Below are 17,800 nucleotides of genomic sequence, written 5' to 3'. Positions count from 1 at the left end.
GAAATAATATATTTATAAGGCGATAAATATAATTTAAACAATCTCGACTCTGAATTTGAATCGTTTTTAATATGGAAAGTACAAACTATAATACTGTACTGACGATCCGTACTAAGGAGGCTCAAAAAGAGAGTCAAAATGTTTGTAATTTGTTGAAGTACATTCCAGTTGTTTACAAATTATATCTTATCACTTTTTAAATATATTATTTATGCACAACAACCGCGCGAAAGCTCATATATTTTACTTATATTTTATTTATTTTTGGAGCTGTACAAAACTATTTTTATTTTTATATTAATAAAAATTAAATATAAACGTCGCAGTATCCACTAACCAGTATTACGTAATACATACATATATGTATATATGTATATATTCCTATCTAGTTTCTGTGTTCATTAATATGAACTCGAAGATGTATATATACATACATTTGTCATGTAAATATAGGCACAGTCTTATTATGTCCGCAACTATTATAATTATGAGATAATTGAATAATTCATCAAAGTTACATAAAAAAAAATATATACTGAGCGCTTAACATTCATAACACTCTTTTTCTGTTATAATTGTATTATATAGATATCACTTTAGATACCTAACCTTTAAAGTAACAAAAATATCAGACATAAATGAGCAAATAATAGAAATAATTATTCATTCTTGTAGTTTCTAATATTTTCCATTATTATTCCATTATTATTCAACGTTTCAAATTATTTAATATTTTTGAAAGCTACATATTTGGCAAGTGTGTGGTTTTGAAGTACGTACTTAAATCTCTTATTTTTAGTCACTTAAATACGCGGTTGGAGCACAAAACATCGCATTCCAAAAGTTCATCGATATTATCAGTATTATCGATATGACATAAGCTTCCATCGTAATAATAAATATGCGCTGCATCGTGTAATGAGCAATATTATAGTGAGCGCGATAATATCGTTCCAGAATTGGTCTCCACTCATAGAGATGTCTGAGAGAAATTTCGAAGGGTATTTATAATGACAATAAAACTCACCCTTCTCTTTACAGTCTAGAATGGGTCTGTCCATCCCGTAGATAGCCCCGACAAACCTATTTAATTCAGTTAAATTAACGTCAAATAATATTAACTTTAAATAATTTACATTTATGTAATTTTAAATTATTAAATGTAGATTATTTTATTATATTATATCAAATAATTCTCATATACCTAATTCTTTAACACAATTATGTAAAATTTTATTATTTATAAATATGAATAATTGAAAATATACGTAATAAATATATGTATATTAATAATATAAATAATACAAAATTTATAAAATTATTCTTACCCTTCTAGACCATATCGCAAATAACTGAGATAGCTACCCCATTTAAGATAACTTGGTAGATCACGTAATGATACTCCGAATCCAGCAAACATCATTAGTGGACATGCCAATGTTGGCCCCACAAAAGTACCGTTCTACAAGTAAAAATGTTTCTTTTATTAATTTTACTTTAAAAGTTAAACATTTTTCTGGAACATTTTGCAATAAATATGCAGTTTACAATACAGTCTTATCCAAAGAGCGAATTTTGCTGATAAATATATATTGCTGATATATACATATATATTTGCACACAATAAAAAAAAACAACTTAATGACGCATTTGATAGTATCAAAAAAAATTGATAATAAATTGATATGTTTAAATATAATAAGCGTCAAAAGTTGATAAGAGATACTAATTATACATGTAAACAACAAACTAATTATTTACAAATGATGAAATAACAATCATTACGGTCTACGAACAGTATCACTGTTATAATTATCAGCAACAATTCTAATTAATTATTGATTATACATACCACGACATTAAATACAGCGCCTATCATAAGTCCGGTACCTTGTCCTATAAACATGATTAAAAGACTAATGGACAGGAACATAGAAAATCGAATAATCTCCCACGGTTGCGCCGACATTAAGTAGACGATTATCGAGAAAAATATACAGCAAATTATCGAAATGGGTACATCGATCAATGTTATCGCCGTGTAAAACGCCTTCAGACTGTACCATCTATTGAAGTGCTCCTTCAAGAGAATAGACATTTGCATTGGAACTGCGAATCAAAGGTAAAACCGTTATACAAACTCACATTTGCGAAAGTTAGTCATAACGGAGTCACGAAAAGCCATACGGAAAGCACGCGAATACTTACAGGTAACTATTGTCAGCATCATCGTCGTCATCATGTGATGTATGAGAATAGCAAATAGAAGATTATAATTGTCTATAACGCGGGAACCATCGGCGCCGGATCGCAGGAAAACAGTGCCCAACATTACACCGACGAGAATGTTAACACCGATGCGTAAATGTGTCAGAGTCTACAATATGTGCTCAATATATTGTTAAATGGAATTCGTGCGATTGTAGTGCAAGCGTTTTTTTTACACCGAATCGAATTTTTTACGAGTGACATATTCTCTAAATTCTTAAAATTTATTTTATTCAATTTAATTAACAAAACAATTGTAGGAAAACACTCCGCGTAATAATCTTAAAAAGAAAGATATCTTGAATGTTTTCGAAACTTTCAAGGAGTATCGTTGATTAAAATCATCATTGACGCGTGCATTAAAATACGATAGATGAACAAACAATTCTTACCATATCTCGTTTACTCATGATAAAGCCTCTCCTTAGCAAGATCTTGATTTGATGAACAAGATTTGTCGCGTGTAAGCCGTTGTTATTGTTCATTATATTCCTTCTTCCATCCAAAGGATGTTCCGCTGAAAACAACAAAAAATTAAATGCAATGTTGTTTATATAAATTTAGAGTGACAGCAATACAATTTTTAGTTTAATAATATATTTTTATTAATGCAATGGTATTTAAAATAAGCGTAAAATGAATATTTAAATATACTTTATTATAAATAAATACTTTTATTTATAATAAATTTCATTTGATTTTATATAATTTTGTTTGATGACAAATGATTTTCTTCACTATATATACGGTTATTTGATAAAATAAACAATTTTATCTAATATTACTCAATTATTTTTTGTAATTGCAATTATCGAATCATATATTGGAATTTTATATAAATTTTATAATGATTTCAGGGACTCCGTCAATTACATTAAGTGATTACCCACTCGAATAAAAAAAACGTACCTCTTAAGCTTTTCGCATCCTTTAAGACTTCAGGATTGTCGAACCACTTCAAATTTCGTCCATTTTGCGATCCCGTTATCAACATATTGATTTTATCATACCCGTACTCGCCACAAGCAAGCTCAATTACTATAATATTTGTATATATCAATATCAGCAGACAGTACGAACGAAATTATAGAGTAACTAGCTAAAAAAAAAAAAATTACACGTACTGTAATCTGCCGGATTGTGATACATAGGACACGGCAATTTCATATTTTCTAGATATGGCACGAGTTTGCTCGTTGCTCCTTGATACAGACATTCTCCATTCGTCAACACATATACCTGTAAGAATGTTGATTTTATTATTATTCTAATTATAAACTCAACATTAAAAATGAGATTTAAAAGAACGTATATTGATATCGAACAAAAGAATATTATTAATTATCTTATACATATTCTTTTTTTAAGCAGACATTTCTATTTCTTTATTTTTATAATAATTTCTGTGATGCATTTATTTACCTGGTCAAACAATTGAAATAAAGACGCACTGGGCTGATGAATAGTACAAATTATTGTTCTCCCCTGTCGCGCCAATATTTTTAGCAAGTTTACGACTTGCATGCAAGATGAACTATCCAGACCTCTGTAAGAAGTATGATAAATATTGTACAAGATATTAATGAGAGAACAACCGTTTATTAAAATAACAATATTTATGATATTCCATCAATCAATTACTATTAATGAATTTGACTAAAAATTAGAAATATTAGATATTACATTATAATTAAAAAACATTTTTACAATTACTCATAAAACGTTTATATGCAATATGTAAAATAATCGTAAATTGTCATCGTAGTGACTGAAAACGACTACTATACGATACAACATATACGTATGTATGTCGATAAAATATACAGTAATAAAAGATAATGAGGCGGAACAAAGAGTAATTGAAGACTCTTTTTATTGTTGTAATAGATACTCTATCAATTTTAATAAAGAAATAAAAACTTTTAATAAAGAAATCAAAAATTTTAATATATGTAGGAATAAAAACATCAATATTTAAAAATATATTAATGAGTAACTAGGTAAATAAATACTAAAAATAACTAAACTGCTCGAAGCATTCATTCTTTTTGTAAGATGAAAAAACGGAAAGATTAAAGGTAAATACGTTTATTGCGTTTACGTAAATGTATTTATTGATAATAAAATATGAATACTAAGAAGTAATTAATAAAGTTAGACAGCGTTAAACAGATTATTTAAACTTACGTGGTAGGCTCGTCAAGGAACATCACCGTGGGATTATTGACTAATTCAAGAGCTATGGAGAGTCGTTTTTTTTGACCGCCGCTTAATCGACCGGATCTCGTCTTCACATGTTCGTACAAGCCAAGTGTTGACAAAATATCTTCGATCTGTTTGTTCGAACAAACAATTCATTATTTAAATTATTCTAAAATACTATAATTTACTAGTAAAATACTATAATTTACTTTAAATCAGCTCAACAGTAAACTTTATTTATCATATAGTTAATGTGACAAGACGATTGATATTATAGCTAAATTAGCTAATAATATACATTTTTATATTATCTTTAAATAAAAATTGAGTAGATTGAAACAAAAGTAATAAACTTCCTAAAGACCCTTTGTATTAAAAACACAAATAATTGGATAAATAAAAGTATGAACGCAGTAATTAGAAAGCAAATAATTTTACTAATTAATATTTAATGAAGTTTTTCGATTACATCAGAATCGTACGTTTCGAATCAATTTAGAATCTTATTCAGTAAAATAAATGCTTACAAGCTTATTATAGAACATTCCCTTCCTCCAATATATCAAGCTATAAATTAAGATTGGTAGATCCACAGTGATGTAAATTTATTAAATTATGAATTTCATTGAAATTTATATGAGAGATAAGTTTTACATAGAACCATAAAAAAACGAATTCAAGAATATGATATTGAAATTAAGTCGATAATTTTATAACGCGTGTAAATTGTTCAAAGGAAACAGGTATACTGAATAATTAAGTAAAAAATTATTAAATATTAATTAGATATTACATAATCTGGCAAAACACTGTAATCATCTCATTTCCTTTGATAAATTTTAACACATGATAATTTCTTTCTTAATAAACTATATAAATTAGTTTTGGCTAAATTTTTACTCACGATCATCTCTTTCTTGTGTTGTGGTATACTTGATGGCAACTTTAAATCAGCGGCGACCCTCATATTCTCAACTACGGTAAGCAGAGGTTCTAATCGATCGTCTTGCGTGATGTACGCGCTGCATCTGGGGAGAGAATTAATCAAGTGTTAAAACGACATGCATATTGATGCGATCGATATCCGTGTCCAAAACATTATTTCTAAAAAAATTGTCAACAGTATATAAGTACACATAAATGTTAAATCGAGAAAGAAAAGAGAGCAAAATAATGTATATAAAATGTTCTTAATTTCCTTATTTATTATTTAAAATACACACTTACGTAATAAATTACTAATTTAAAGAATCTCCAATTTAATAATATCGGAAGTATCAAAATCATACTTACTTTCGAAAGTTATTAAGATGTCGGACACGACCATTAACATAAATGGCACCATCCACTCCGGTTGTTCGAAAACCGGACAGGATGTCGAGTAACGTGGATTTTCCTGCACCGGAAGGTCCCATCAAAGCGATCAACTGTTTGCTAGGGAGCCTTCCGCTAATTCCATGCAATATTTCTTTCTTTTCTGAAATTTTTATCAACGTGATAAGGCTTTATATTTAGATCGTTATTTCAGTTTCTAGTTTAAAATCGGAATAAATTATACTGCGATAATTATTATCATTGATAATTACAAAATTATTATTGTATTATATTAAATTTCAATTCTTTACGTAAGAAACAATTTTTTGTGAAATATATATATACGTACTAAAATTTAATGAAAAATTACTTTATTATATATGTACCTATACAGTTAACTTTTGAATAATATTGAAGTTTTTTAAAAATATTTACTGCATACTTTTGTGTGCATTTATATATGGTACTTGATGTATCTTTTATAAGGGTAAAAGTTTTTTTATAGAATATACATTACATTAAACTATCACCAACATATAACTTGAGAAAAGGAATGAAATCTCTTAATGCTAATTTGCACACCGAGTAAAGACATATGTGAAACGCTCAAACTTTGCTAAAATGTCAAAACTTTTTATAGCATCACTCTGATCATACTTAAAAGTCCTACGTAATTATTTTAACAATCTAACAAATATATTTTTAGATGAGTATCTAGTTAAATTTGTAGGTATTTTAGCCAAAGGTATTTGTTCTTTCCTATAGTAAAATAGAATAACTTTAACATAATTTTAACAAATGTTTAGATAGCACGTATATGTCTAAAATCAAGATGTAAAATGTTTTGAAATGCGTCTTTACGATGTTTTTATAGCCCGATTTTTTATGTCCCGATTTTGACATGAGTACAGTCTGGCCATTGTCAAAAGAATTAAATTTACTCTGTTTTTATACTTATTCGTAATCTGAGTACTTTTTAATCCAATTCGTAACAAAAGAGTTTGGAGAATAGCTCACCTTTTCTGAAGGGACGACTGACAGTGTAGGTGATATTCTCGAAGATGATGTCAATCGATTCTTTGTCATTGCTGTTTGCAGCGTCGGATATCGTCATATCATCCTCTCGCCTTTCGTTGAACGTAGATTTGGGTTCGATTATACAGACTGACGCATTCGCGCCATTTTCCTGCCGGTTGCTCGCCTCGTGCATCAATACTTCCATCGTTATATGCACTTTGTTCGAACCGATCGAATAATAAAGACCGCAGTTATACTCGAACGCTCATGTGTTGCGCCAATCTGAGTAACCTTTAACAAACAAGTCAGCGAGGTGTAATAAAACCACAGACCACAGAAATTTGCAATAAAAGGATAGTCAAGGATTGCAAACGCAGTCATTAAAAAAAGAGACAAAGTTATAACATTTATCAGACGATTTATAAGAAAAGATAATCATAAAATATAATCGTAAAAAAGAAATATTATTTCTATTGTATTAACAACCGCACTTTTTTAGAAAATAAAAACTGATTAATTAAACCCAAGGTGAATGTAATCGTGACTTATAACATTGTGCTATTTTAAAATAAATAACAGGTAGTTTTGTATTGTTTCCAGGATTTGACGCGATATAATCACAGTTTTCTTTCTTATAGACGATTAATATACAGAATATAAGTTTGTTTTTTATTCACATGATACAATAGTACAAGTGCTTAATTAAGGTGTCTCTTTAGTAAAACGCCGAAAATGCCTTACCCAGGACTCACAATCACAGACATCTACATATAATTCGAATAATTATTTATTTCTATTCAATTTTTGAAGTGTTATAAATATTTTATATGTTTATGATAAAATTAACATAGAATAAAATATATATTTGCCTAATAATTCAAATTAATTCTCTAAAAGTCTACCTATTCTGATGAGATGAGACTTTAATTTTTTGTCCGTCTGCGCTTCTCTCCGTTCTATGCAAATGTATATTATACATCATTAGTTTCGTAGGAATAGAATTTATTTTTGTCATGGACAATAAATTAAAACAATAAATAACGCGTAAATCAGAGATGAATTCATATAGCTCGATTCGCTAAGTGTGTTAATAGAGATAAGTCTACGTCATTTTGTGAGGACAAAGGTAGCTTTGTATTTACGAGATAATTTTCTGTTCGACGTACGATGATTCATAACAAAGCCGCTCGTTTTGACTATAGATTTATGCTTGTCGCGTAACTACCGGTTGTCCGTGAAAGAATACATTCTCTAATCAGAATCCAGAATAGTAGGCTACGGTCAATTGCAAAAAAATTATTAAATTGCTTAAAATAAAGTCAAGATATTCTTGAATGTGTCCATACATGTAAAATGTATTGCCACTGTATAGAGCACGGTAACAGAGAATCGATTCGGCAAAACTACCAATCCAGCAAAAAATCGTATCATGTGAACTAACTCTAATCGATAACTGATTATATTCGGTATTATAAATTCTACGCACGCTTCTTTTACTCATATCCTTATCTTTTCTAACATTCCTCTTATTGCAAAATAATAAACCTATTTTACATTTCACACTACCAAAACATTTCTGTTCTGATCACGACTCGACCTTGTTATATAAGAAACGGCTAATTGTAAAACATATCTGAATTTATAATATCCATGATATAGCTTAACTCTTGATTCTTCATACATCCGGTATTTAATTAAAGTGAATAAAAAATATATTTATAATAGATAAATGGAAATAAATGGAGTCTTCTTATTTCACTATCCAATTTTCTAGTATGCGTAAACAAATAAAAAACATGAATAAATAATGAAGGTGCTAAATTGATATTTAACGCAATATTTTAAGAAAATAAATAAAATCTTGTGTGGATTTCTCGATAATGCAAAACGCAAATCTTTGTCTATGATACATCAACAAGATCGTATCACCTCGGTCATACTCCGAAAGTACTAAGTCCAGTAATCTTTGTGATGATTTCATTAATCATTACGAATCGTTTTAATAATCTTATCTAATCGTAAATGAATGTCGTATACCAAAAAACTAATATTATTGAATCTTTACCCGGCCGTTCCGCGGCCGGTCATCGTGCTCTATTTTCAAAATATAAATTAACAAACGATAAAAATAGGCTATCAATTCAGCAGAACGTTCGCAATAAAAGGAGAAAGAGAAAAGAGGATTGAGTAGTTGCGTCAGATATTATCATGAATTACGTACGTAGAAGTTAAAAAAGAAAAAAAATTTGTCACTAACGACAAATAATGATGTTTCCTTGCGTAATGCGATATAACTCTCCTACGTTGCTGTAAACTTATGTGAATTACGATAAGCGCTGAATACAGAGCAAAACATTTTTTGGTATACTTATACACGCGAGTTTAGTTTGACGTCATTCGTATAAAGGAAACAAAACAAAATTTTTGTTTGGATTGTAATAGCCACTCCCTCGATGAGCATTAATAAATCTTAATGTTCGCAATTCCAATCGGGATATTTAACGCTCATGTACTTTTTACGCGCTTGTTATTGTCTTTATCAAACATTTGCAAACATGTTTTCAATCACCAGCCCACTCATCACATTTCCGCAGCTTTCCCGAGTGTATTTAACTTTCTCAAACGCTTTGCGGAATAAATACTATGATTGAAATGGAGGACTATTGCTCCGTATAAAAAATTAATATCTAAATTGCGCTCGAAATCCGCAAAAAAACGAATTCTTTTATCAACGTTAATAAGAATTTGCTAAGAAATTTATACTCTTCTAAGAACGCTTTGCGCAATTAATTGTCAATTCTTTACGTAATATGGAAATAGAAATGAGTTGTAATTTCCTAGTTAATTGAAATATTATGAGTTAATATTTCCTAGTTAATTAAAATATCAATAACAAAGCTATCTCTATATCTTTTTTTTGAACACATCGTGAAAATTTTTTTACATAATAAAAAGCTGAGAGGAGTAATGTTTGAACAACAAATTGAGAATTAATGATATAAAATTGTTTCTCTCTATCGCAAAAAAAATTGAAAAAGAATGTATTTAACAAAAACTGAGAGAAGATTTGCCAACGATAAAATTGGATTGACGTTCTATTGCACCGTATTCTTCTTTAAATACATCGCAAGAACTTATTCTTCTAATTTAATAGGAACTGAGAAAAGTAAAATATGTGTGTGTTGTATGTGTATGTGCTAATGATACATTGGCGAAACTAATTTGTAATGTCACAATCTGCAGCTGCAACAATGTATGTGTTGTAACCAAGGTGAAAGCAGTAGGATATTTCAAGGAAGGTGTCACAGACTATAGAACATAGTATAGATATTTTAACGTATCATTATTTAATGATTGAGAACGTTTACTGACAATGAGTGTGTATTACTGTCGATACATCGAAAATAAGGCGAATATTTCAAAATCAGCTCCCCATAATTATAAAGTTATACGATGGAAAAAATAAAACGGAAAACATTTTAAGTGTCTTGAGTGAAATAGTTTTATTGCATTTGAAATTAGGATTGTTATGTTACGATTAAGATCCAGGCCAAGGACACATATATATATTCTTCCACATTCCATTATTAATAAAAAAAAAGCAGTCGATTCAATTAGTATAAAATAGCTGTGTTTATTATATAACTATAAATCATAACTTTTTCACATGTGGATCATCTGTTGATCATTGATCGACATGTTGTAAAATAACATTAGATTTCAGCAAACGTTGTTATTTCAGAAATGATCATTCTGACTTTATGGTACAAATTACAATAATTATAATAACTTTTATATAGGATTTTATATTGGATTTTTATATTGGATTAATTATTTTGTGATTGACTGTAATAATTATATTATAATAAATCATTATATGTGAATTAGTTTCGTTTGCCATTAACTTTGATTAAACAGTAATGACCAAAAGGTTATCAGTTCCTTCTATTTCGATAAAAGTTTCAATAGTTTAGTCATAAACTTATTAATGGTTATACTATTCGATAGAAACGTAATGCAACTTGAGAGATGTAATCATTTTTTTGCAATTTTATTGCTTTCATTATTTATTTTGATGATAACTGAATTTAAATATCCTCTCTCTCTCTCTCTCTCTCTCTCTCTCTCTCTCTCTCTCTCTCTCAAAAGTTTATTATAACAAAAATAATTCTATTCTATATAAAAAATTATTGACATTTTTTAATCGATTAAGATGAAAGAATTTTTGATACGTCGGCATTGTTAATTTCTTTTTTCCCCAAAAGAAAGTCATAACATATTGGAATAATTATGTAATTAATATACCTATATTAATCATATTAAAGACATCATTTTTACGTAATTAAATCAGTTTGAAGAGCAAAATGAATTAAACTTACGGTCACAGACGTCAGTTTGTTAATTAATCATCGCACGCGAATAGAAGAATTGTCGATCGTGCACTTTCGTAACTGTTGATTTTCACTTATCACACATAAACGAATTTTGAAATGATTACGAAGACAGAATTCATACGTAGTAGAATAACGAAAACCGTTCAAGTATTAAAACGATATGACACGTGCGTATTTATTGTTAGATGTATTCATCAGCGATTACGGGACAAAGGAAGATATGGTCGGTGGCCGGCACAAATCAACCGATCGTAGAAAACATCGTACGTTATCACTACGCGTTCCGCGATTTCGATAAAGGAAGGGGTTTCCTCACGATACGCTTCATTATTGATGACATCGCGTATCAAAAGTTCCTCCTCGGAGAGTAAGGGGAGAAAGCATTTAGGACTATGTCCTCTTTAAATGCGCTGCATTGATAGATAAGCGAATGATGAATTGTGTACATATAGAATGAATAGTGTGCGCAAAGTTCAAGAGAGATCCGGACAGCACGAGCGAATGTTCTAAGCTCGATTTTCCTACTGTGAAGATAATACCGCATCGTGTTTCTTTCCGTTCCATGTGATCCATTCGCCTTTGGCGAATTCAATTATCTTAATTAAACTACTCATGTTTCATCAATATTGTGTGCACTAATCCTTTTTTTCTTTTTTGCATACCTACATTAATAAATACTAACATTGAAAACGATATGAATAAATGAATAAATTATATATTTATTTATATCTTCATATGCAGGATAAAGCAGGATAATTTTGTGTCCACTTTATTAAAATTCAAGGATATTGATAAATTTTCTGCTCTACAGAAATCGATTGAATAGAAATTAAGTTCTTGAGATCGATTGAATAGATAAAGGATATTATAAATAATGTATAGGGACAATATTTGTATTATATATTGAAAAAGAGTAACTGTACACGATGCTGTTTTAACGTCATTGAAATAGTTAATGGTTATTAATATCTACTCCAAGTACTCTCAATCGAAGGTGAGATAATAATTTTCTTGTAGATAATGAAGTTCTTGAAGATAGTAAAAATGTGGACTTTGACCCAATACTTATAAGTTGCGTTCATAAAATGCAACATGTGGATTTTACTACCTCTTAGTACAGACATGTATAATTGAATCGTTCAACATTTTTCAATAATTACACACAACATGAATTTCAACTCTTCTGTTCACCAATAGGAATCTTCGAGGAACACAACAAATTTTTTATCGTTTCAGATTATATAAAATCTGAAAAATTCTAATATATGAATATTTAACAAAACTTTAACAACAAATTTTTACCATCATAGAAGTTAGATTTTGTTTTATTAATCTTTTACAGATTTAAATTTATCTAACAAAATTTACAATCAAAACATTTTAATGTGTCTTTAGACTCCAAAGGAGAGTTAAACTATTAAAGCTTTTTCAGCAACATTAAAAACATGCTTCTTATACGAAATCTGTTAATACTATAAGTTATGACGTTATTGATATAACATAATCAATTTAATATAAAAAGCAATAACTATATTTGTTTCATTTGAACAAAGCAAAAATGATTTAAAGAATGCTGATTACCCCCAATTATAGTAATTAATTTAATTATTGCATTTCATCGTTTAATCGATACACAATAATTTCATTTTTTACTATAGAATAATGTACTGCAAAGATGGTTTTATGTTCCTTATAATTATAAGAAAATAAAATTTTTGGACCGCAAGAAAGTGCATATAAGAAAAAATTTATTCCACACAGAAAAGAAAGAAAATAATCTTTGGAAAGAATATCCAATTCAAATTGATGATTCATTATTCATTTGAAAGTTAAGTTGTTGACAGATATCTTTTTTATTAAACAGATAAAATTAATACGATTAGTTTTATCGAGTGCATCATGCTTATCGCACACATTTAATGCATATGATTTAACAAAATAGAACATAAGGCAAAAAGAATAAAACTGAGATGAGTTAAAAGATCAAGACAGGAAACTCGTGAAGATGATTTATATTTAATTTTAGATTGGCGGACACTACTTCCTCTCTATGTTGCATGACACGACCGCGATATGAAATCGTGACCATGTGATTTACGCATGTTGTTCTTATTTAAAATCACTACTGATTAATACTAATAAAGAATACGAGGATACCAAACATCAAGGAATATCGATGTCACTGTAAATTTATAAATATATCTATAGAACAGCAGTTATGTACCTGCAGGTTTTGACTTTACGGTGCTAAATAATTAAACAACTGAAACTACTCTTATCAAAGTATATATATGGTATATATTGAATAATGATCTAAGTAATCAATCGGCGTTCTTACAAGAATGACGACAGACAGAAATGCGAGAACGCAGAGTATTTGCAACATCAATGAGCGTTCAAAGTAGTTATTGTATAAACGCGCAGGAAAATATTCTGAACTGCACGCTTGTTCTTAGATATATTTTTAGCGCGAAGCTTGTCGCACGCTTCACAAAGGTTCCGATCAAACGATTTAGAGCCCGATTTAAATCCCCTCGTTCGGAAACGCCGTAGAAGAGGGACAACGACCTTTCATTAACCACATGGTAGAGGAATTATCTGCAAAAATTCCTTCGTCGTTCAGAAGCAGCGCGAATTTTAAAGCGTAAAAAAATATCCTGACGATCCGGAATATCAAGGTGTTCGAAAATTAATATCTTCCCACGGAATAGCAGAAAACTACAAGAGTTCATATTTTTCGGCAAGAGGTTTAAATGTCTCTTTCTTTAACGCATCATGAGAAGTAACACCTGGCCAAATAAACGTGAAAATTATTCTGAATATGGTTTAAATTAAATTAAATTAAATTAAATATGCCGAACCCCTAAGAAGAGCGAGAAAGTAGCTCTGGAATTAACTTCTCGAAATAACAACCAATTTTTTATTCGCAGCTGTCGTCTCGGTGTCAGCGAACCGAATGTAGGTATATAAAAAGTTGATCAATAATATATCACGATCCAGTGTATTGCAAATTATTCAATAACACGTGGCGTTCTGAGTAATGTTTGATAGATTTGATAGCGAAAAAAATTGTCTTTTACAATCCGGACAGATTAATTAATTAATGCTGCGCATTTCCTTTTAACTTTTTCATTTTTTAACCACTAATTACAAATTTTTTTAAAATTAGTATCGGTCAATTAATAATAATAATAATAACTTTGAGTGCAAATAATCTGTTCTCTAAACCACGAAACTTTTCGCAATCTTTGCAATCTCTAAAAATTTTTCGTCCCACCTTATAGATCATTGAAAGAAGAGGAAAAATTGCCTCTTCAACGAAATGAATCTAAACATCGAATTGTCAGATGTATACATATTACCTTCTCCTCAGCGTGCTGAATGAATGTGCGTGCCTTATGTGGATATTGAACTCGAAACGAGTCAATTACACATGTCGTGGGCGCATTGATAAATCGGCTTGACTTGTAACTTTTAACATTTGGCAATCGCAGTTTCTATCTGCTCAGAAATAATATATCGCTGAGATAGCATTATACGCAAGACATATATAGAAACGGACGATGCGAATATGTCGAACAACTGAACAAGTACGCGGAATGTGAAAGTATGAACTTCCTGGCTTCACAGCAATACATCTCTTTCCCTTCTTCTTTTCTTTTTATTTTTTTTTTTTTTTTAGGTTTACATGGGCTGATTGCTCGGTTGCAGAATAAAGTTGCAAAGTACGCGCTTAGTCACAACTGGTACTTACGACATGCACCGGTCAACGCTCGAGCGCTTCGATGATTGACGGGACGTACAGAACACAGACCGTTCGCGACCGAGGATGGAGCACTAATGAGCACCAACTCTCCAACAAAGCCGAAGACTCAAGACGCTTTTCTTCCTCACTCTCATCCGAATCCCCACCCCGCCATTGAGTGCAACACGCATTTCAACCCTTCCCTTCTCCTGCGATCCACTGACCTTCCAGAGCTGGTTTTCTTCAATTTGTACTGAAACCGCAAAGCATCTTCGAATCTTCTTGCTTACACTTTTTTCTTTATCTTCAAAAGAGAATTAAAGAAAGAATTAACAAAGGAATTAACAAAAAAGAAATAAAAATTTATCAAATCGTATGCAATTGTATAAAACTTATAAAAACATGTAAAACACTTAAAATATACAAAATACATAAACATTCTATTTTTTATTGTAATAATTAAAAAAATTGTGAAATTCCAACAATGGATATTATGCTTATACAAGCACGTATAAAGTCAATAATCAGCAAATTATTTGTTATTTATTAATGAGACTACTATAAATTTATAGCGAATTCGATTGGATTACTATAATTTTTATTATATTACAGTTGCATCAATAATCATAATCGTTGAGTCAAATATTATAAATTCATAATGTCAAATTCATAATTCATTTAATTATGTCATTTATTTAGGAAACTGTTTTCTTATCGTGAACGATTAGATGTGTTCTTCAGATAAGGATTACATTATTTTAACTTTGTATTTATACAATGAAAATATATAACTGTATATAATTATACGAAAAGAATAATTGATTATACAAATGAACAATATTTCAGATTTAGAAATAAACTAAAATATTTAAGCCTATGTTGGTGTTCTACTTAACACGATAAAAATAACTATCAAAATTAATTTAAAAGTCCTTTATAAATTTATCAAAAGTCCTATTCTTTTTTAAATACGCAATAAAAGATCAGTACATAAAACCTCAAATATTTCTAATAATTATAATGAATAACGTATAGATAATATATTCCAGACAGCGCACACAATATTTAGAAAATATTATTAAAATATTTGTAAGATTTTGTAAATATTTTTGTGGTCTTAAATTAAACAGATAAATATTTATTATAAATATTATCGTAAATACGTGCTATGAAATTATTTACTAATAAGACATTATATAATCTAAAAAATATTTACTAGAGAAACATAGTTTTATATTTACCAGAAATATTATATATAAAATAATTATATAATATTATACAAACATAAATAATAAAAAATATTTATGAATATTTATCATAAATATTCTGCTCTGTCAGGGACAAAAAATGTTCGATAAACATACTCATTGTTTAACAAACTATAATGCGTAGAAAAACAATGTTGCAAACAAAAAAATATCAAAGTGTTTGAAGTATTGCTTGTAAGATTTATTTATTTTGGCAAACACACGAGATAAAAAATAACCATAATTGTATGTATAACTGGTTTTCTGTGTAAACATATCTTTCATTCTCTTTATTTATTTGTATACATAAGGCCAAAATATTTTTATAGCGTATAATATTTAAATTTCTCAAATGTGTACATTACTCTTTTACAAATGTAACGCACTTAAAATTAATTGTAAAATTATAATACTATATCAATCTAATTAAATTGAATATATAATGCGTCTCTCTAAGGACTTCATTATACTTAAGTACTAAAATAACGTAATCCGCGCGAGAGTGCGTATTATAACTGTAAGTATTCAGTAAACACCAAGTAAAAGTACATCTATGTGTGTAAAAAATGACTATAATATCTATAACTGGTTTACTATGTGTAAAAATAACACACTACAGACGAAACCTTCACAATATATTAACCTCCGTTTTCGTTTTAACCTTCGTAAAAGTCACGTTTTAACATTCTAAATCTAAATAGTAATCGAGCACATATGCTAGCGCATGCGCATTTGTTTACTTTTACGAAGGTCAGTCGGTCCCTTCAAATTACTTTTATGAAAGTTCGACATACTGTACACAAAAATGGATTTACACATTAAAAAATGCATTTAAATGTATTGATATTAAAATTTCACTCTTAATAATGTAACACATGTGTATTATATTTACATTATGTTAAAATTATATAGCAGTGATGAATATTACATTATTGTTAATTGATGTTTACTTAGTATACATGTAATAAAGCTCAAAGTTCATGCCGCGTTGACACACCTAGTAACTATATTAGTCAGCTAAGTGATAAATATTTATTATACGTACACCGGTATACGTGTAATATTGTTACTATATATGTATCTTTTTTAAAGTGTAAAGTTTGTTTACAGATAGGATCTTTGATAGCGCGCTTAAATCTTTAGTGTGCGTGATAAAAACAGAACATAGTCTTCTCCCATTCCTTCTCGTTTTTTTTTCATTTTACAAAGAATAAGAGAAACTGTAAAAAATATAAAGAAAATACAAAAATTAAAAAAACATTTAGATGGTAGATAATATATAATTTTATATGCAAATAAGTATAATCTCGTATATTATTGCTTGTAATAGCAGGTGTATCAACACGGTAATTTATGTAACAATCATAATATATTACATGTTACGCGGTAGTAGAAGAGAAAATCAAATTATATATGATAAAGTGGTAGACCTAGATTTTAACCTTCTAGCGAAAGTTAAATATAAATTTTGTTTATTTTTGACGAAGATATTATCTCATACATATTATGTATTTAAAATATTTATATAACGTTTCAAAAAATACGAATTGTAATAAATATTGTATTTACCATAAATATTCTGTGCTGTATTAAATATGTCTTTTGTATAAAAA

The 17,800-nt window shown here is 29.0% G+C and overlaps 1 protein-coding gene across 1 annotated transcript; it reads right to left on the bottom strand.

Annotated features, from left to right (window-relative positions):
• Nucleotides 1-758: 758 nt before the first annotated feature.
• LOC108771674 (ATP-binding cassette sub-family G member 4) lies at nt 759-15,046 on the bottom strand. Its single transcript, XM_018537021.1, has 13 exons — nt 14,950-15,046; nt 6,802-7,092; nt 5,764-5,947; nt 5,375-5,498; nt 4,456-4,601; nt 3,691-3,814; nt 3,393-3,507; nt 3,178-3,306; nt 2,661-2,785; nt 2,209-2,377; nt 1,853-2,109; nt 1,329-1,462; nt 759-1,083 (listed from the first exon to the last, which is right to left on the bottom strand). The coding sequence occupies exons 2-13, from the start codon at nt 7,004-7,006 to the stop codon at nt 864-866; spliced, it is 1,932 nt and encodes a 643-aa protein (XP_018392523.1). The 5' UTR covers nt 7,007-7,092; nt 14,950-15,046; the 3' UTR covers nt 759-863.
• Nucleotides 15,047-17,800: the final 2,754 nt, after the last annotated feature.

Source organism: Cyphomyrmex costatus, unplaced genomic scaffold, assembly GCF_001594065.2.
Source record: "Cyphomyrmex costatus isolate MS0001 unplaced genomic scaffold, Ccosl1.0 scaffold164, whole genome shotgun sequence".
NCBI classification, from domain to species: domain Eukaryota; kingdom Metazoa; phylum Arthropoda; class Insecta; order Hymenoptera; family Formicidae; genus Cyphomyrmex; species Cyphomyrmex costatus.
Note: the sequence above shows the minus strand (reverse complement) of the source record. Positions and strands in the feature narration are given on the sequence as shown.